A 20,407-nucleotide genomic window follows, 5' to 3' on the forward strand; every position below is an offset into this window, starting at 1 on the left:
AAAGCACATATGGAGTTGGCCGCCTGAAGCGCCATACCCCCCGAAGAAAACACTTTCTAAGCCCAGCCGTCAAAGCGTTTGTCGTCCCTATCCGGAGGGATGGTAGGATACGACGCCTGCTTTGCCGGGGCCGTAGCCGCCTGCACCACCAAACTCTCCGGAGTGGGGTGCCTGGACAAGTAGCAGGGGTCGCTACTGGCTGGACGGTATTTTCGCGACAAAGACATACCCACTGCCGGGAGACTCTCCGGAGCAGCCCAAGCCGCCGCCACCCTTCTCTGCAGAGCCATATGAAACGGCAAAACCGGGTCAGTGGGGGGACCGAGATCAAGGATGTCCGTGAGATCATCCTGAATGAACTCCCCTGGGGGAGCTGACCAACCCAAATACTCGGTGACCCGAGACATAAGGCGCCGATATGAAGAATCGGCATGAATGCCAGGCTCCGGCCTACAAAACTCCACCTGAGGTGTCCAGTCCACTGGCATCATGCAGTGACTGCCTCAGGTCATCAAACTGGCTATGACCCGAGATAAGCTCATCTGGAACTGTAACCGGAACCAAGCTGTCATCAGAGCCTTCATCACCCTCTAAAATGTACTCCAGGCGGGGAGAGGAAGACCTCTGGGGACCAAAGCAGTGCCTGACCTTAGCCAGAGCCTTTCTAGGGGCAAACCCCGTGCCATGGGACCCCTCCGACACCACTGCCTCGAAAGGGGTCGAGGGTGCCGAACGAGTCGGTACCGGCGTCGACAGAAAAGGCGTCGACGTCAGCTGCAGCGCCGCCAGCATCGGCGGCGTCGACACAGGCCTCGAAGCCGGAGCTCCGAGCATGTCTCTCAACGACCTAGGCGCCGATGGCGTCGACGACCCCCTCGGAGGCGGAGCCTCAAGAGAAATCGTCGACGACCTCGGCGCCACAGGCGTCAACGTCTTCTTCGAAGACGGCACAGGATCACGCGGTCTCGAGTGCGTCGAGGACCGGGACCTGGAATGGGCATGGTGAGAACGGCTACCCTGGTCCGAGTGGGACCTCTCCCGCGAGCCGTGCCGACCACCCGAGCCCGAAGGCATACGAGCGGTGTCTCTCGACTGGTGCCGACCGACCCCACTCGGAGGAGCGGACGGACCGGTGCCCTGCGATTCAAGAATTGCTAGCATCTGCTTCCCGAAGGAAGCCCATTCCTCCGGTGTCGCTTGCATGGAGGGATAAGCGACCCGCCGACTGGCGGAGTCCTCGGAAGAGAACGGGGAAGGCGACCTATGCCTGCGCTTCCGGGAATGCCTCGAAGAGGCGAAGGAGTGGCGAGACAGACTCCTGGAAGGAGACCCACTAGACTTCCGACGATGACGCGGAGAGTCGCCCTTCGAGTCATCCGTCGAAAGCCCCGCAGACCTCGACTTTCGGGGCTTAGACACCCGGCCTACCAACAGCTTCTTCTTGCGTTCCCGCAAGGCCTTTGCCGTGAGCGACTGGCAGTCGACACAGTCGTCCGTATCGTGGGCCTCCCCGAGGCACCAGAGGCAGGCGTCGTGCCAGTCCGTGACCGACATCTTGGATCCACAGTCCCCGCATTTCTTAAAGCCCGGACGCGGGGTTGAAGATGAAGTAGACATCGTCACGAACAGGTCTTCACAAAAAACCAAACAGGTTCAACGAACCGAGAATTGAAAACAGCAAACTCCGAGTCGAGGCGTACCGAGATTCACGAAGCGAACACGTTCGCGGAAAAAAACGGAACTGAGGCTACGGGCGTCGTGCATCCTACTTATCACATCGGGTGACGTCGGCCGGAGGAGGTCCTCGGGGACGGTGCATTGATGTCATCGACGCAGGACGCAGACGCCAAAGATTTTCCGAAGCAGCACAGCTGTGGACATTACCTGTCATAGTTATGGAATACGTCGGAGGACCCAATCCCCTCGAAATAGGCAATGTAAGATGTGTCCAACTGGCAATGTGGTGCGTCCCATCAGTCAAGATGGGGTCAGTTAAGATGGGGGTCAGCTATATATGTGGTGCATCCCATCAGTCAAGATGGGGTCAGTCAAGATGGGGGTCAGCTATATATGTGGCGCATCCCATCAGTCAAGATGGGGGTCAGTTAAGATGGGGGTCAGCTATATATGTGGCGCATCCCATCAGTCAAGATGGGGTCAGTCAAGATGGGGGTCAGCTGTATATGTGGCGCATCCCATCAGTCAAGATGGGGGGTCAGTCAACATGGGGGTCAGGTATAGATGTGGCGCATCCCATCAGTCAAGATGGGGGTCAGGTATAGATGTGGCGCGTCCCATCAGTCAAGATGGGGGTCAGGTATAGATGTGGCGTGTCCCATCAGTCAAGATGGGGGTCAGGTATAGATGTGGCGCGTCCCTTCAGTCAAGATGGGGTCAGGTATAGATGTGGTGCGTCCCATCAGTCAAGATGGGGGTCAGGTATAGATGTGGCGTGTCCCATCAGTAAAGATGGGGGTCAGGTATAGATGTGGCGCGTCCCTTCAGTCAAGATGGGGTCAGGTATAGATGTGGTGCGTCCCATCAGTCAAGATGGGGGTCAAGTATAGATGAGAAACATCCCAACACAATCAGAGTCACATATAGCAGCCGCCGGAGAGGTGGGCATGGCAGACCCCTGAAGGGAGCAGGAGGTTGAGTGTCAGAGCGACACATGGTTGAGAGTAGTGACTACAGAAGCGGAAGAGCGAAGCACTCACTGCGTGTCCATCTCCGTGGTGAAGCGAGGGACGATGACGCATGCCTTGCTGTGCCAAGCGCAGTATGGGTCCCGGGAGAGGACACACTCTCCACAGCTACTGTAAGTGCTACAGTTGGAGAGCGGGATCTGCACCACTGCAGAATACGAGGAGGCGTAGAGCATACCCTGGAAAAAGAAAGAACATTCATTAGGGCGTGTCCAGCAATCAAAGCAGTCTCTCCTTTTGCTTGAGCCTAACTCCGCCTACGGACCTGGATCTCCTCTCCTATGGAGCCAGCACGTCTGATCTGGGACATGGTCGTCTCTTTACGTTTAGGGGCGATGGAATGAACACTCTGCAGGGGACCTGCAACCTCTACCCCGGGGAGACTTCTCAGCTCATTCCCACCAAAGCCACAAATACATGTATTTGACATCAAGAGGACTACTGGGCTCCATATCCCTCCAGTGGATCTCAGCTGATTCATAATCGGTAATCCCCCCCAGATCTTCAGGTAATCCCCCCAGATCTTCAGGTAATCCCCCCAGATCTTCAGGTAATCCCCCCAGATCTTCAGGTAATCCCCCCAGATCTTCACGTAATCCCCCCAGATCTTCACGTAATCACCCCCCAGATCTTCACGTAATCACCCCCCAGATCTTCAAGTAATCCCCCAGATCTTCAAGTAATCACCCCCAGATCTTCAAGTAATCACCCCAGAGCTTTACATTTGACAGATATGTTTCTGATAAAAGGGATGAGTGCTTGAATCACTCATTATAGAATGCACACTGCACATGGCGCTAACTTTATTTGCTCACTCGTTGCAACAATAAAGCATTGGTAACCTTGGACACTGTCCACTTATTTGGAGGGTGTTGGAATTTGGATGCAAGGATAAAATGGCTTCACCACCTGTTAATGCAATGGGATGGAAGGGTTACTGGCCCCTCTCTTTTCTGAGCTAAGCTTTGCTCTCCCTTGGGCGACTTTTAGAAGAGGAGGGGCTGCCGGGGGAAGCCAGGTCTGTGAGTATGCCCAGGACTCCATGCCAGCAGGCTTTGTGCAGCGGCTTGCCTCTCTGCATGGGAAGTATCTGTCACATAAGTGCAGCCATTATGCACCTTCGCTCGGGTGTCGCAAGCTTGATACCCACCAGATGGTTTGGGACGTGGCTCCATTCAGCCCCAGTCAGTGTTGCCGGAGGTGAGAGATCGGGGGAGTTTTAGGCCAAAACATCTGGTTGGTGACAGGTTGGCTATCCCCATTCTAATGAATTTTGGGATGGGCACATTATCTGGGAGTAGGTACTATATCAGGGAGTTGTGGGAGAGGGCGCATACATGCTATACAATTGGACTCAATTTGCATGATTCCATTGAATACAGTTTTTGTGTTGGGGGCCTTAATTCCCATTGTTCAACTAGAGCTCAAGCGTTGCCGGGATCCCCCATGGAGAGGTGGAAGCTCGAGGGTTGCCGAATCCCCCATGTAGAGTTGGGAGCTTGAGGGTTGCTGGAATCCCCATGGATAGTTGGGAGCTCGAGGGTTGCCGGAATCCCCCATGGATAGCTGGGAGCTCGAGGGTTGCCGGAATCCCCCATGGATAGCTGGGAGCTCGAGGGTTGCCGGGATCCCCCATGGATAGCTGGGAGCTCAAGGGTTGCCAGAATCCTCCATGGATAGCTGGGACCTCGAGGGTCCCCGGGATCCCCATGGATAGCTGGGAGCTTGAGGGTTGCCGGATCGAGGGTTGCAGGAATCCCCCAGGGATAGTTGAGAGCTTGAGGGTTGCCAGAATCCCCCATTGATAGTTGGGAGCTTGAGGGTTGGCAGAATCCCTATGGATAGCTGGGAGCTCGAGGGATGCCGGGAACCCCCATGGATAGCTGGGAGCTCGAGGGTTGCTGGAATCCTCCATGGATAGCTGGGAGCTTGAGGGTTGCCAGGATCCCCATGGATAGCTGGGAGCTCGAGAGTTACCGGGATCTCCATGGATAGCTGGGAGCTCGAGAGTTGCCGGAATCCCCATGAATAGTTGGGAGCTCGAGGGTTGCTGGGATCCCCCATGGATAGCTGGGAGCTCGAGGGTTTCTGGAATCCCCATGGATAGCTGGGAGCTCGAGAGTTGCCGGGATCCTCATGGATAGCTGGGAGCTCAAGGGTTGCCGGAATCCCCCATTGATAGTTAGGAGCTGATCCCCCATGGATATGTGGGAGCTCGAGGGTTGCTGGAATCCCCCATGCATAGCTGGGAGCTCGAGGTTTGCTGGAATCCCCCATTGATAGATGGGAGCTCGAGGGTTGCCGGGATACCCCATGGATAGGTGGGAGCTCGAGGGTTGCCAGAATCACCCATGGATAGCTGGGAACTAGAGGTTTGCCATGATCGAAGGTTACCGGAATCCCCCAGGGATAGTTGGGAGCTCGAGGGTTGCCGGAATCCCCCATTGATTGCTGGGAGCTCGAGGGTTGCCGGAATCCCCATGGATAGCTGGGAGCTCGAGGGTTGCCGGAATCCTCCATGGATAGCTGGGAGCTCGAGGGTTGCCGGGATCCCCATGGATAGTTGTGAGCTCGAGGGTTGCCAGAATCTCCATGGCTAGCTGGGAGCTCGAGGGTTGCCGGGATCCCCCATTGATAGCTGGGAGCTCGAGGGTTTCTGGAATCCCCATGGATAGTTGGGAGCTCGAGGGTTTCTGGAATCCCCATGGATAGTTGGGAGCTCAAGGGTTTCCGGAATCCCCATGGCTAGCTGGGAGCTCGAGGGTTGCCGGGATCCCCCATGAATAGCTGGGAGCTCGAGGGATTCTGGAATCCCCATGGATAGTTGGGAGCACGAGGGTTTCTGGAAGCCCCATGGGAGCTCGAGGGTTTCTGGGATCCCCATGCATAGTTGGGAGCTCAAGGGTTTCTGGGATCCCCATGGATAGTTGGGAGCACAAGGGTTTCTGGGATCCCCATGGATAGTTGGAAGCACAAGGGTTTCTGGAATACCCATGGATAGTTGAGAGCACGAGGGTTTCTGGGATCCCCAGGGATAGTTGGGAGCTTGAGGGTTGCCGGAATCCCCCATTGATAGCTGGGAGCTCGAGGGTTGCCGGATCGAGGGTTGCAGGAATCCCACAGGGATAGCTGGGAGCTCGAGGGTTGCTGGATCGAGGGTTGCCAGAATCCCCCATTGATAGTTGGTAGCTCGAGGGTTGCCGGGATCCCCCATGGATAGGTGGGAGCTCGAGGGTTGTTGGAATCACCCATGGATAGCTGGGAGCTCGAGGGTTGCTGGATCGAGGGTTGCCGGAATCCCCCAGGGATAGTTGGGATCTCGAGGGTTGCCGGAATCCCCCATTGATAGCTGGGAGCTCGAGGGTTGCTGGAATCCCCATGGATAGCTGGGAGCTCGAGGGTTGGCAGAATCCCCATGGATAGCTGGGAGCTCGAGGGATGCAGGGATCCCCCATGGATAGCTGGGTGCTCGAGGGTTGCCGGAATCCTCCATGGATAGCTGGGAGCTCGAGGGTTGCCGGGATCCCCATGGATAGCTGGGGGCTCGAGAGTTGCCGGAATCCCCATGGATAGTTGTGAGCTCGAGGGTTGCCAGAATCCCCATGGCTAGCTGGGAGCTCAAGGGTTGCCGGGATCCCCCATGGATAGCTGGGAGTTCGAGGGTTTCTGGAATCCCCATGGATAGTTGGGAGCTCGAGGGTTTCTGGAATCCCCATGGATAGTTGGGAGCTCGAGGGTTGCCGGGTTCCCCCATGAATAGCTGGGAGCTCGAGGGATTCTGGAATCCCCATGGATAGTTGGGAGCACGAGGGTTTCTGGGATCCCCATGGATAGCTGGGAGCTCAAGGGTTTCTGGGATCCCCATGGATAGTTGGGAGCACAAGGGTTTCTGGGATCCTCATGGATAGTTGGGAGCTCAAGGGTTTCTGGAATACCCATGGATAGTTGAGAGCACGAGGGTTTCTGGGATCCCCAGGGATAGTTGGGAGCTTGAGGGTTGCCGGATCGAGGGTTGCAGGAATCCCACAGGGATAGCTGGGAGCTCGAGGGTTGCTGGATCGAGGGTTGCCAGAATCCCCCATTGATAGTTGGTAGCTCGAGGGTTGCCGGGATCCCCCATGGATAGGTGGGAGCTCGACGGTTGTTGGAATCGCCCATGGATAGCTGGGAGCTCGAGGGTTGCTGGATCGAGGGTTGCCGGAATCCCCCAGGGATAGCTGGGAGCTCGAGGGTTGCCTGAATCCCCATGGATAGCTGGGAGCTCGAGGGTTGGCAGAATCCCCATGGATAGCTGGGAGCTCGAGGGATGCAGGGATCCCCCATGGATAGCTGGGAGCTCGAGGGTTGCCGGAATCCCCCATGGATAGCTGGGAGCTCGAGAGTTGCCGGAATCCCCATGGATAGCTGGGAGCTCGAGAGTTGCCGGAATCCCCATGGATAGTTGGGAGCTCGAGGGTTGCTTGGATCCCCCATGGATAGCTGGGAACTCGAGGGTTGTAGGGATCCCCCATGGATAGCTGGGAGCTCGAGGGTTTCTGGAATCCCATGGATAGTTGGGAGCTCGAGGGTTTCCGGAATCCCCATGGATAGCTGGGAGCTCGAGAGTTGCCGGGATCCCCATGGATAGCTGGGAGCTCAAGGTTTGCCGGATCGAGGGTTGACAGAATCCCCCATGTATAGGTGGGAGCTCCAGGGTTGCTGGAATCTCCCATGGATAGCTGGGAGGTTGAGGGTTGCCGGAATCCCCCATTGATAGCTGGGAGCTCGAGGGTTGCCGGAATCCCCATGGATAGCTGGGAGCTCGAGGGTTGGCAGAATCCCCCATTGATAGTTGGGAGCTCGAGGGTTGCCGGGATACCCCATGGATAGGTGGGAGCTCGAGGGTTGCTGGAATCGCCCATGGATAGCTGGGAGCTCGAGGGTTGCCGGATCGAGGGTTGCTGGAATCCCCCAGGGATAGTTGGGAGCTCGAGGGTTGCCAGAATCCCCCATTGATAGCTGGGAGCTCGAGGGTTGCCGGAATCCCCCATTGATAGCTGGGAGCTTGAGGGTTGGCAGAATCCCCATGGATAGCTGGGAGCTCGAGGGATGCAGGGATCCCCCATGGATAGCTGGGAGCTCGAGGGTTGCCAGAATCCCCCATGGATAGCTGGGAGCTTGAGGGTTGCCGGGATCCCCATGGATAGCTGGGAGCTCGAGAGTTGCCGGAATCCCCATGGATAGTTGGGAGCTCGAGGGTTGCCGGGATCCCCCATGGATAGCTGGGAACTCGAGGGTTGCAGGGATCCCCCATGGATAGCTGGGAGCTCGAGGGTTTCTGGAATCCCATGGATAGTTGGGAGCTCGAGGGTTTCCGGAATCCCCATGGATAGCTGGGAGCTCAAGGTTTGCCGGATCGAGGGTTGACGGAATCCCCCAGGGATAGTTGGGAGCTCGAGGGTTGCCAGAATCCCCCATTGATAGTTAGGAGCTGATCCCCCATGGATAGGTGGGAGCTCCAGGGTTGCTGGAATCTCCCATGCATAGCTGGGAGCTCGAGGGTTGCCGGAATCCCCCATTGATTGCTGGGAGCTCGAGGGTTGCCGGAATCCCCATGGATAGCTGGGAGCTTGAGGGTTGGCAGAATCCCCATGGATAGTTGGGAGCTCGAGGGTTGCCGGGATCCCCATGGATAGATGGGAGCTCGAGGGTTGGTAGAATCCCCATGGATAGCTGGGAGCTCGAGGGTTGCCAGGATCCCCCATGGATAGGTGGGAGGTCGAGGGTTGCCAGGATCGCCCATGGATAGCTGGGAGCTGGAGGGTTGCCGGGATCCCCCATGGATAGGAGGGAGCTCGAGGGTTGCCGGAATCGCCCATGGATAGCAGGGAGCTCGAGGGTTGCCGGAATCCCCCATTGATAGCTGGGAGCTCGAGGGTTGCCGGAGTCCCCATGGATAGTTGGGAGCTCCAGGGTTGCTGGAATCCTCCATGGATAGCTGGGAGCTCGAGGGTTGCCAGGATCCCCCATGGATAGGTGGGAGGTCGAGGGTTGCCAGGATCGCCCATGGATGGCTGGGAGCTGGAGGGTTGCCGGGATCCCCCATGGATAGGAGGGAGCTCGAGGGTTGCCGGAATCGCCCATGGATAGCAGGGAGCTCGAGGGTTGCCGGAATCCCCCATTGATAGCTGGGAGCTCGAGGGTTGCCGGAGTCCCCATGGATAGTTGGGAGCTCCAGGGTTGCTGGAATCCTCCATGGATAGCTGGGAGCTTGAGGGTTGCCGGGATCCCCATGGATAGCTGGGAGCTCGAGGGTTGCCGGGATCCCCATGGATAGCTGGGAGCTCGAGGGTTGCCGGGATCCCCATGGATAGCTGGGAGCTCGAGGGTTTCTGGAATCCCCATGGATAGTTGGGAGCTCGAGGGTTTCTGGAATCCCCATGGATAGCTGGGAGCTCAAGAGTTGCCGGGATCCCCATGGATAGCTGGGAGCTCAAGGGTTGCAGGATCGAGGGTTGACGGAATCCCCCAGGGATAGTTGGGAGCTCGAGGGTTGCCGGAATCCCCCATTGATAGTTAGGAGCTGATCCCCCCCATGGATAGGTGGGAGCTCCAGGGTTGCTGGAATCCCCCATGCATAACTGGGAGCTCGAGGGTTGCTGGAATCCCCCATTGATAGATGGGAGCTTGAGGGTTGCCGGAATCACCCATGGATAGCTGGGAGCTCGAGGGTTGCCGGATCGAGGGTTGCCGGAACCCCCCAGGGATAGTTGGGAGCTCGAGGGTTGCCGGAATCCCCATGGATAGCTGGGAGCTCGAGGGTTGTCAGAATCTCCATGGATAGTTGGGAGCTCGAGGGTTGCCGGAATCCTCCATGGATAGCTGGGAGCTCGAGGGTTACCGGAATCCTCCATGGATAGCTGGGAGCTCGAGGGTTGCCGGGATTCCCATGGCTAGCTGGGAGCTCGAGAGTTGCCAGAATCCCCATGGATAGTTGGGAGCTCGAGGGTTGCCGGGATCCCCCATTGATAGATGGGAGCTCGAGGGTTGCCGGAATCCCCATGGATAGATGGGAGCTCGAGGGTTGGTAGAATCCCCATGGATAGCTGGGAGCTCGAGGGTTGCCAGGATCCCCCATGGATAGGTGGGAGGTCGAGGGTTGCCAGGATCGCCCATGGATAGCTGGGAGCTGGAGAGTTGCCGGGATCCCCCATGGATAGGAGGGAGCTCGAGGGTTGCCGGAATCGCCCATGGATAGCAGGGAGCTCCAGGGTTGCTGGAATCCTCCATGGATAGCTGGGAGCTCGAGGGTTGCCGGGATCCCCATGGATAGCTGGGAGCTCGAGGGTTGCCGGGATCCCCATGGATAGCTGGGAGCTCGAGAGTTGCCGGAATCCCCATGGATAGTTGGGAGCTCGAGGGTTTCTGGAATCCCCATGGATAGTTGGGAGCTTGAGGGTTTCTGGAATCCCCATGGATAGCTGGGAGCTCAAGAGTTGCAGGATCGAGGGTTGACGGAATCCCCCAGGGATAGTTGGGAGCTCGAGGGTTGCCGGAATCCCCCATTGATAGTTAGGAGCTGATCCCCCCCATGGATAGGTGGGAGCTCCAGGGTTGCTGGAATCCCCCATGCATAACTGGGAGCTCGAGGGTTGCTGGAATCCCCCATTGATAGATGGGAGCTTGAGGGTTGCCGGAATCACCCATGGATAGCTGGGAGCTCGAGTTTTGCCGGATCGAGGGTTGCCGGAATCCCCCAGGGATAGTTGGGAGCTCGAGGGTTGCCGGAATCCCCATGGATAGCTGGGAGCTCGAGGGTTGGCAGAATCTCCATGGATAGTTGGGAGCTCGAGGGTTGCCGGAATCCTCCATGGATAGCTGGGAGCTCGAGGGTTACCGGAATCCTCCATGGATAGCTGGGAGCTCGAGGGTTGCCGGGATTCCCATGGCTAGCTGGGAGCTCGAGAGTTGCCAGAATCCCCATGGGTAGTTGGGAGCTCGAGGGTTTCTGGAATCCCCGTGGATGGTTGGGAGCTCGAGGGTTTCTGGGATCCCCATGGATAGTTGGGAGCTCGAGGGTTGCCGGGATCCCCCATGGATAGTTGGGAGCTCGAGGGTTGCCGGGATCCCCCATGGATGGGTGGGAGCTCGAGGGTTGCCGGGATCCCACATGGATAGCTGGGAGGTCGAGGGTTGCCGGAATCCCCATGGATAGTTGGGAGGTCGAGGGTTGCCGGAATCCCCCATGGATAGTTGGGAGCTTTAGGGTTTCCTGGAATCCCCATGGATAGTTGGAAGCTCGAGGGTTGCCGGAATCCCCCATGGATAGTTGGGAGCTTGAGGGTTGCCGGAATCCCCCATGGATAGCTAGGAGCTCTAGGGTTGCTGGAATCCCTCATGGATAGCTAGGAGCTCGAGGGTTGCCGGGATCCCCCATGGATAGCTAGGAGCTCGAGGGTTGCCGGGATCCCCCATGGATAGGTGGGAGCTCGAGGGTTGCCGGAATCCCCCATGGATAGCTAGGAGCTCGAGGGTTGCCGGGATCCCCCATGGGTAGGTGGGAGCTCGAGGGTTGCCGGAATCCCACATGGATAGCAAGTTGCAATTAAAATGCTTCACTTATGAAGACAAACATGTTATTTAAATATTACCAAATAAGACCACATTCAATTTACTAGCTCAGTGTGTCGGTTCACTTTACTCACCCTTAAAGCACCATTTTTACTTCACCATGAAAACTGCAAAACATGTATTGCTACGAACAGCGAGGACTAGTATCCTTGTACACCGCGGGAGGGCTCTTTTACACCGCGGGAGGGCTCTTTTACACCGCGGGAGGGCTCTTTTACTTACACCGCGGGAGGGCTCTTTTACACCGCGGGAGGGCTCTTTTACGCCGCGGGAGGGCTCTTTTACGCCGCGGGAGGGGCCTTGTACGCCGCGGGAGGGGCCTTGTACGCCGCGGGAGGGGCCTTGTGCACCGCGGGAGGGGGCATTATCATTTGGGATAATAACCCTTCCCCAAACTTATCCCTTGGCTTCGCCTCAGGCCATAACTTGGTGGTGGGTCATTATCTCAAAATAATGACTTGTCCCTCATTATATAAGGCTACATTATAGCCCGCAGATTATTTTGCATGGGGTGCTGACGTGGCGGGCCATTATCTCCCAATAACGACTCGCCATTCAGTCTATAAGGCTACATTATAACCCGCAGATTATTTTACATGGGCGCTGACATAGCGGGCCATTATCTCCCAATAAGGACTTGCCCCTCAGTCTATAAGGCTACATTATAGCCCGCAGATTATTTTACATGGGGCACTGACTTAGCGGGCCATTATCTTCCAATAAGGACTCGCCATTCAGTCTATAAGGCTACATTATAGCCCGCAGATTATTTTACATGGGGCGCTGACGTAGCGGGCCATTATCTCCCAATAAGGACTCGCCCCTCAGTCTATAAGGCTACATTATAACCCGCAGATTATTTTACATGGGGCGCTGATTTAGGATCTGGGCAGAGGGAAACCACGGACACGCGGGAAGCTCAGCCCCAATCACCAGTAGGAGGCGCAGAGTAAATCGTGCGGTGTGCAAACTGTCCTACCCACAGGGCAACGGGGAAGACGCTGTACATAGTGTAGGGCACGTCTTCATGTGTGTCCTCACTGTCCTACATGTGTTAATAAATCAGAAATGTTACATTGTGAGTGGAGCAGGCATGCACTCATTTTCAATACTATAATGTACAGATTGCGCTGTGTACGTGTCTCTTCGGGTGCCTTTACCTGCGCTCAAAGGCATTATACAAGCTGCGGCCGGTGCACGCAAGTGCTGAGGGCGAGTATGCGCGTCCTATTTGCATAGACATGCATGATAGCCCAGCAGTTAAGGGGTTAAGAAATACACAGACAGTTAAGGTGCAATGGTTACCTTGCTCGCATCCAGCAGGAGTTCCTGCACAGGGTTCCTGTTTTTGAATAGGACCATCTCTTCGATGATATGGACCGTCTTGTTGATAGCGACAGCCTTGTGTAACCTGCCATCATCTGAGAATGTAAACAGAAAGCCAGGCATGAGATGGAGTGCTGCTAGTGCCAGGCAGGGAGAGTGGGGAGTGCTGCTAGTGCCAGGCATGCGATGGAGTGCTGCTAGTGCCAGGCAGGGAGAGTGGGGAGTGCTGCTAGTGCCAGGCATGAGATGGAGTGCTGCTAGTGCCAGGCAGGGAGAGTGGGGAGTGCTGCTAGTGCCAGGCATGCGAGGGAGTGCTGCTAGTGCCAGGCAGGGAGAGTGGGGAGTGGTGCTAGTGCCAGGCATGAGAGGGAGTGCTGCTAGTGCCAGGCAGGGAGAGTGGGGAGTGGTGCTAGTGCCAGGCATGAGAGGGAGTGCTGCTAGTGCCAGGCAGGGAGAGTGGGGAGTGCTGCTAGTGCCAGGCATGAGATGGAGTGCTGCTAGTGCCAGGCAGGGAGAGTGGGGAGTGCTGCTAGTGCCAGGCATGCGAGGGAGTGCTGCTAGTGCCAGGCAGGGAGAGTGGGGAGTGCTGCTAGTGCCAGGCATGAGAGGGAGTGCTGCTAGTGCCAGGCAGGGGGAGTGGTGCTAGTGCCAGGCATGAGAGGGAGCGTTGCTAGTGCCAGGCATGAGAGGTAGTGCTGCTGGTGCCAGGCATGAGAGGGAGTGCTGCTAGTGCGAGGCATGAGAGGGAGTGCTGCTGGTGCCAGGCATGAGAGGGAGCGCTGCTGGTGCCAGGCATGAGGGGGAGCGTTGCTAGTGCCGGGCAGGGAGAGTGGGGAGGGCTGCTGGTGCCAGGCATGAGAAGGAGCCCTGCTAGGGCCAGGCAGGGAGAGCGGGGAGTGCTGCTAGTGCCAGGCATGAGAGGGAGTGCTGCTAGTGCCAGGCAGGGAGAGCGGTGAGTGGTGCTAGTGCCAGGCATGAGAGGGAGCGTTGCTAGTGCCAGGCATGAGAGGGAGCGCTGCTGGTGCCAGGCATGAGAGGCAGCGCTGCTGGTGCCAGGCATGAGAGGGAGTGCTTTTAGTGCCAGGCATGAGAGGGAGTGCTGCTAGTGCCAGGTGGGGAGTGCTGCTAGTGCCAGGCGGGGAGAGTAGAGGGGAGCGCTGCTGGTGCCAGGCATGCGAGGTAGCGCTGCTGGTGCCAGGCATGCGAGGCAGCGCTGCTGGTGCCAGGCATGAGAGGGAGTGCTTTTAGTGCCAGGCATGAGAGGGAGCGCTGCTAGTGCCAGGTGGGGAGTGCTGCTAGTGCCAGGCAGGGAGAGTGGGGAGTGCTGCTAGTGCCAGGCGGGGAGAGTAGTAGGGAGAGCTTCTAGTGCCAGGCATGAGAGGGAGCGCTGCTAGTGCCAGACATGAGAGGAAGCGCTGTTACTGCCAGGCATGAGAGGAAGTGCTGCTAGTGCCAGGCATGATAGGGAGTGCTGCTAGTGCCAGGCATGAAAGGGAGTGCTGCTAGGGCCAGGCATGAGAGGGAGTGGTGATAGTGCCAGGCATGAGAGGGAGAGTAGAGGGGAGTGCTGCTAGTGCCAGGCAGGGAGAGTAGAGAGGGAGCACTGCTAGTGCCAGGCATGTGAGGGAGCACTGCTAGTGCCAGGCATGAGAGGGAGTGCTGCTAGTGTCAGGTGGGGATATTTGAGAGGGAGCTCTGTTGGTGCCAGGCATGAGAGGGAGCGCTGCTAGTGCCAGGCATGAGAGGGAGCGCTGCTAGTGCCAGGCATGAGAGGGAGCGCTGCTAGTGCCAGGCATGAGAGGGAGCACTGCTAGTGCCAGGCATGAGAGGGAGTGCTGCTAGTTCCAGGCATGAGAGGGAGCGCTGCTCGTGCCAGGCGGTGAGATTATAGGGGAGTGCTGCTAGTTCCAGGCAGGGAGACTAGAGGGGGAGTGCTGCTAGTGCCAGGCAGGGAGAGTAGAGGGGAGTGCTAGTGCCAGGCAGGAAGAGTAGAGAGGGAGCTCTGCTGGTGCCAGGCATGAGAGTGAGTGCTGCTAGTGCCAGGCATGAGAGGGAGCGCTGCTAGGGCCAGGCATGAGAGGGAGTGCTGCTAGGGCCAGGCATGAGAGGGAGCGCTGCTAGGGCCAGGCATGAGAGGGAGCGCTGCTAGTGCCAGGCGGGGAGAGTAGAGAGGGAGCTCTGTTGGTGCCAAGCATGGGAGGGAGTGCTGCTAGTGCCAGGCATGAGAGGGAGCGCTGCTAGTGCCAGGCATGAGTGGGAGCGCTGCTAGTGCCATGCATGAGAGGGAGCGCTGCTGGTGCCAGGTATGAGAGGGAGAGCCGCTGGTGCCAGGAAAGGAGAGTAGAGAGGGAGTGCTGCTAGTGCCAGGTAGGGAGAGTGGGGGAGTGCTGCTAGTGCCAGGTGGGGTGAGTAGAGGGGAGTGCTGCTAGTGCCAGGCATGATGGGGAGTGCTGCTAGTGCCAGGCATGTGAGGGAGCACTGCTAGTGCCAGGCATGTGAGGGAGCGCTGCTAGTGTCAGGCATGTGAGGGAGCGCTGCTAGTGTCAGGCATGCGAGGGAGTGCTGCTAATGCCAGGCAGGGAGAGTGGGGAGTGCTGCTAGTGCCAGGCGGGGAGAGTAGTGGGGAGAGCTTCTAGTGCCAGGCATGAGAGGGAGCGCTGCTAGTGCCAGGCATGAGAGGAAGCGCTGCTAGTGCCAGGCATGATAGGGAGTGCTGCTAGTGCCAGGCATGTGAGGGAGTGGTGCTAGTGCCAGGCATGAAAGGGAGTGCTGCTAGGGCCAGGCATGAGAGGGAGCGGTGCTAGTGCCAGGTGGGGAGAGTAGAGGGGAGTGCTGCTAGTGCCAGGCAGGGAGAGTAGAGAGGGAGTGCTGCTAGTGCCAGGCAGGGAGAGTAGAGAGGGAGCGCTGCTAGGGCCAGGCATGAGAGGGAGCGCTGCTAGGGCCAGGCATGAGAGGGAGCGCTGCTAGGGCCAGGCATGAGAGGGAGCACTGCTAGTGCCAGGCATGAGAGGGAGTGCTGCTAGTGCCAGGCGGGGAGAGTCGAGAGGGAGCTCTGTTGGTGCCAGGCATGAGAGGGAGTGCTGCTAGTGCCAGGCATGAGAGGGAGCGCTGCTAGTGCCAGGCATGAGAGGGAGCGCTGCTAGTGCCAGGCATGAGAGGGAGCGCTGCTAGTGCCAGGCGGGGAGATTATAGGGGAGTGCTGCTAGTGCCAGGCAGGGAGACTAGAGAGGGAGTGCTGCTAGTGCCAGGCGGGGAGATTATAGGGGAGTGCTGCTAGTGCCAGGCAGGGAGACTAGAGAGGGAGCTCTGTTGGTGCCAGGCATGAGAGCGAGTGCTGCTAGTGCCAGGCATGAGAGGGAGCGCTGCTAGTGCCAGGCATGAGAGGGAGCGCTGCTAGTGCCAGGCATGAGAGGGAGTGCTGCTGGTGCCAGGCGGGGAGATTATAGGGGAGTGCTGCTAGTTCCAGGCAGGGAGAGTAGAGAGGGAGCGCTGCTAGTGCCAGGCATAAGAGGGAGCGCTGCTAGTGCCAGGCAGGGAGAGTAGAGAGGGAGCGCCGCTAGGGCCAGGCATGAGAGGGAGTGCTGCTAGTGCCAGGCGGGGAGAGTAGAGAGGGAGCTCTGTTGGTGCCAGGCATGAGAGCAAGCGCTGCTAATACCAGGCATGAGAGGGAGTGCTGCTAGTGCCAGGCATGAGAGGGAGTGCTGCTAGTGCCAGGCATGAGAGGGAGCACTGCTAGTGCCAGGGATGACAGGGAGTGCTGCTAGTGCCAGGCATGAGAGGGAGTGCTGCTAGTGCCAGGCATGAGAGGGAGTGCTGCTAGGGCCAGGCATGCGAGGGAGTGCTGCTAGTGCCAGGCATGCAAGGGAGTGCTGCTAGTGCCAGGCATGGGAGGGAGTGCTTTTAGTGCCAGGCATGAGAGGGAGCGCTGCTAGTGCTAGGTGGGGAGTGCTGCTAGTGCCAGGTCGGGGAGAGTAGAGGGGAGTGCTGCTAGTGCCAGGCATGCGAGGGAGTGCTGCTAGGGCCAGGCATGAGAGGAAGCGCTGCTAGTGCCAGGCATGATAGGGAGTGCTGCTAGTGCCAGGCATGAAAGGGAGTGCTGCTAGGGCCAGGCATGAAAGGGAGTGCTGCTAGGGCCAGGCATGAGAGGGAGCAGTGCTAGTGCCAGGTGGGGAGAGTAGAGGGGAGTGCTGCTAGTGCCAGGCAGGGAGAGTAGAGAGGGAGTGCTGCTAGTGCCAGGCAGGGAGAGTAGAGAGGGAGCGCTGCTAGTGCCAGGCATGAGAGGGAGCGCTGCTAGTGCCAGGCATGAGAGGGAGCGCTGCTAGGGCCAGGCATGAGAGGGAGCACTGCTAGTGCCAGGCATGAGAGGGAGTGCTGCTAGTGCCAGGCGGGGAGAGTCGAGAGGGAGCTCTGTTGGTGCCAGGCATGAGAGGGAGTGCTGCTAGTGCCAGGCATGAGAGGGAGCGCTGCTAGTGCCAGGCATGAGAGGGAGTGGTGCTAGTGCCAGGCATGAGAGGGAGTGCTGCTAGTGCCAGGCGGGGAGATTATAGGGGAGTGCTGCTAGTGCCAGGCAGGGAGACTAGAGAGGGAGCGCCGCTAGGGACAGGTATGAGAGGGAGTGCTGCTAGTGCCAGGTGGGGAGAGTAGAGGGGAGTGCTGATAGTGCCAGGCAGGAAGAGTAGAGAGGGAGCTCTGTTGGTGCCAGGCATGAGAGCGAGCGCTGCTAGTGCCAGGCATGAGAGGGAGCGCTGCTAGTGCCAGGCATGAGAGGGAGCGCTGCTAGTGCCAGGCATGAGAGGGAGTGCTGCTGGTGCCAGGCGGGGAGATTATAGGGGAGTGCTGCTAGTTCCAGGCAGGGAGAGTAGAGAGGGAGCGCTGCTAGTGCCAGGCATAAGAGGGAGCGCTGCTAGTGCCAGGCAGGGAGAGTAGAGAGGGAGCGCCGCTAGGGCCAGGCATGAGAGGGAGTGCTGCTAGTGCCAGGCGGGGAGAGTAGAGGAGAGTGCTGCTAGTGCCAAGCAGGAAGAGTAGAGAGGGAGCTCTGTTGGTGCCAGGCATGAGAGCAAGCGCTGATAATGCCAGGCATGAGAGGGAGTGCTGCTAGTGCCAGGCATGAGAGGGAGCACTGCTAGTGCCAGGGATGACAGGGAGCGCTGCTAGGGCCAGGCATGAGAGGGAGTGCTGCTAGTGCCAGGCATGAGAGGGAGTGCTGCTAGGGCCAGGCATGAGAGGGAGCGCTGCTAGGGCCAGGCATGCGAGGGAGTGCTGCTAGTGCCAGGCATGCGAGGGAGTGCTTTTAGTGCCAGGCATGAGAGGGAGCGCTGCTAGTGCTAGGTGGGGAGTGCTGCTAGTGCCAGGCGGGGAGAGTAGAGGGGAGTGCTGCTAATGCCAGGCATGAGAGGGAGCGCTGCTAGTGCCAGGCATGCGAGGGAGCGCTGCTAGTGCCAGGCATGCGAGGGAGTGCTGCTAGTGCCAGGCAGGGAGAGTGGGGAGTGCTGCTAGTGCCAGGCGGGGAGAGTAGAGGGGAGAGCTTCTAGTGCCAGGCATGAGAGGGAGCGCTGCTAGTGCCAGGCATGAGAGGAAGCGCTGCTAGTGCCAGGCATGATAGGGAGTGCTGCTAGTGCCAGGCATGAAAGGGAGTGCTGCTAGTGCCAGGCATGAAAGGGAGTGCTGCTAGGGCCAGGCATGAGAGGGAGCAGTGCTAGTGCCAGGCGGGGAGAGTAGAGGGGAGTGCTGCTAGTGCCAGGCAGGGAGAGTAGAGAGGGAGTGCTGCTAGTGCCAGGCAGGGAGAGTAGAGAGGGAGCACTGCTAGTGTCAGGCATGAGAGGGAGCACTGCTAGTGTCAGGCATGAGAGGGAGTGCTGCTAGTGTCAGGCGGGGAGAGTTGAGAGGGAGCTCTGTTGGTGCCAGGCATGAGAGGGGGCGCTGCTAGTGCCAGGCATGAGAGGGAGCGCTGCTAGTGCCAGGCATGAGAGGGAGCGCTGCTAGTGCCAGACATGAGAGGGAGTGCTGCTAGTTCCAGGCATGAGAGGGAGCGCTGCTCGTGCCAGGCGGGGAGATTATAGGGGAGTGCTGCTAGTTCCAGGCAGGGAGACTAGAGAGGGAGTGCTGCTAGTGCCAGGCGGGGAGAGTAGAGGGGAGTGCTGCTAGTGCCAGGCAGGAAGAGTAGAGAGGGAGCTCTGTTGGTGCCAGGCATGAGAGCGAGTGCTGCTAGTGCCAGGCATGAGAGGGAGCGCTGCTAGGGCCAGGCATGAGAGGGAGCGCTGCTAGGGCCAGGCATGCGAGGGAGCGCTGCTAGTGCCAGGCATGCGAGGGAGTGCTGCTAGTGCCCGGCAGGGAGAGTGGGGAGTGCTGCTAGTGCCAGGCGGGGAGAGTAGTAGGGAGAGCTTCTAGTGCCAGGCATGAGAGGGAGCGCTGCTAGTGCCAGGCATGAGAGGGAGCGCTGCTAGTCCAGGCATGGGAGGGAGTGCTGCTGGTGCCAGGCGGGGAGATTATAGGGGAGTGCTGCTAGTTCCAGGCAGGGAGAGTAGAGAGGGAGCGCTGCTAGTGCCAGGCATAAGAGGGAGCGCTGCTAGTGCCAGGCAGGGAGAGTAGAGAGGGAGCGCTGCTAGGGCCAGGCATGAGAGGGAGTGCTGCTAGTGCCAGACGGGGAGAGTAGAGGAGAGTGCTGCTAGTGCCAGGCAGGGAGAGTAGAGGAGAGTGCTGCTAGTGCCAGGCAGGAAGAGTAGAGACGGAGCTCTATTGGTGCCAGGCATGAGAGCGAGCGCTGCTAGTGCCAGGCATGAGAGGGAGTGCTGCTAGTGCCAGGCATGAGAGGGAGCATTGCTAGTGCCAGGGATGAGAGGGAGCGCTGCTAGGGCCAGGCATGAGAGGGAGCGCTGCTAGGGCCAGGCATGAGAGGGAGCGCTGCTAGTGCCAGGCATGAGAGGGAGCGCCGCTAGGGCCAGGCATGAGAGGGAGCGCTGCTAGTGCCAGGCATGGGAGGGAGCGCTGCTAGTGCCAGGCGGGGAGATTATAGGGGAGTGCTGCTAGTTCCAGGCAGGGAGAGTAGAGAGGGAGCGCTGCTAGTGCCAGGCATGAGAGGGAGCGCTGCTAGTGCCAGGCGGGGAGAGTAGAGGGGAGTGCTGCTAGTGCCAGGCAGGAAGAGTAGAGAGGGAGCTCTGTTGGTGCCAAGCATGAGAGGGAGTGCTGCTAGTGCCAAGCATGAGAGGGAGCGCTGCTAGTGCCAGGCATGAGAGGGAGTGCTGCTAGGGCCAGGCATGAGAGGAAGCGCTGCTAGTGCCAGGCATGAGAGGAAGCACTGCTAGTGCCAGGCATGAGAGGGAGCGCCGCTAGGGCCAGGCATGAGAGGGAGCACTGCTAGTGCCAGACATGAGAGGGAGCACTGCTAGTGCCAGGCATGAGAGGGAGCACTGCTAGTGCCAGGCATAAGAGGGAGCGCTGCTAGTGCCAGGCGTGGGAGGGAGTGCTGCTAGTGCTAGGCGGGGAGATTATAGGGGAGTGCTGCTAGTTCCAGGCAGGGAGAGTAGAGAGGGAGCGCTGCTAGTGCCAGGCGGGGAGATTATAGGGGAGTGCTGCTAGTTCCAGGCAGGGAGAGTAGAGAGGGAGCGCTGCTAGTGCCAGGCGGGGAGATTATAGGGGAGTGCTGCTAGTGCCAGGCAGGGAGATTAGAGGGGAGTGCTGCTACTGCCAGGCATGAGAGGGAGTGCTGATAGCGCCAGGCGGGGAGAGTAGAGAGGGAGGGAGGCTACTGTCTGACAGGAAGTGCCATG

At 58.8% G+C, this 20,407-nt stretch overlaps 1 protein-coding gene across 1 annotated transcript in view; it reads right to left on the reverse strand.

Moving 5' to 3' along the window:
• The window catches only part of SEMA4B (semaphorin 4B), a 567,312-nt gene that overhangs the window by 18,277 nt on the left and 528,628 nt on the right, over nt 1-20,407 (reverse strand). The window contains exons 12-13 of the mRNA XM_069625216.1: nt 12,621-12,736; nt 2,718-2,884 (exon numbers count right to left, since the gene is read on the reverse strand). Of these exons, the coding sequence (XP_069481317.1) occupies nt 2,718-2,884; nt 12,621-12,736 (283 nt within the window). The remainder of the gene's footprint in view (nt 1-2,717; nt 2,885-12,620; nt 12,737-20,407) is intronic.

Source organism: Ambystoma mexicanum, chromosome 11, assembly GCF_040938575.1.
Source record: "Ambystoma mexicanum isolate Mex_15411 chromosome 11, UKY_AmexF1_1, whole genome shotgun sequence".
In the NCBI taxonomy this organism is placed as follows: Eukaryota; Metazoa; Chordata; class Amphibia; order Caudata; family Ambystomatidae; genus Ambystoma; species Ambystoma mexicanum.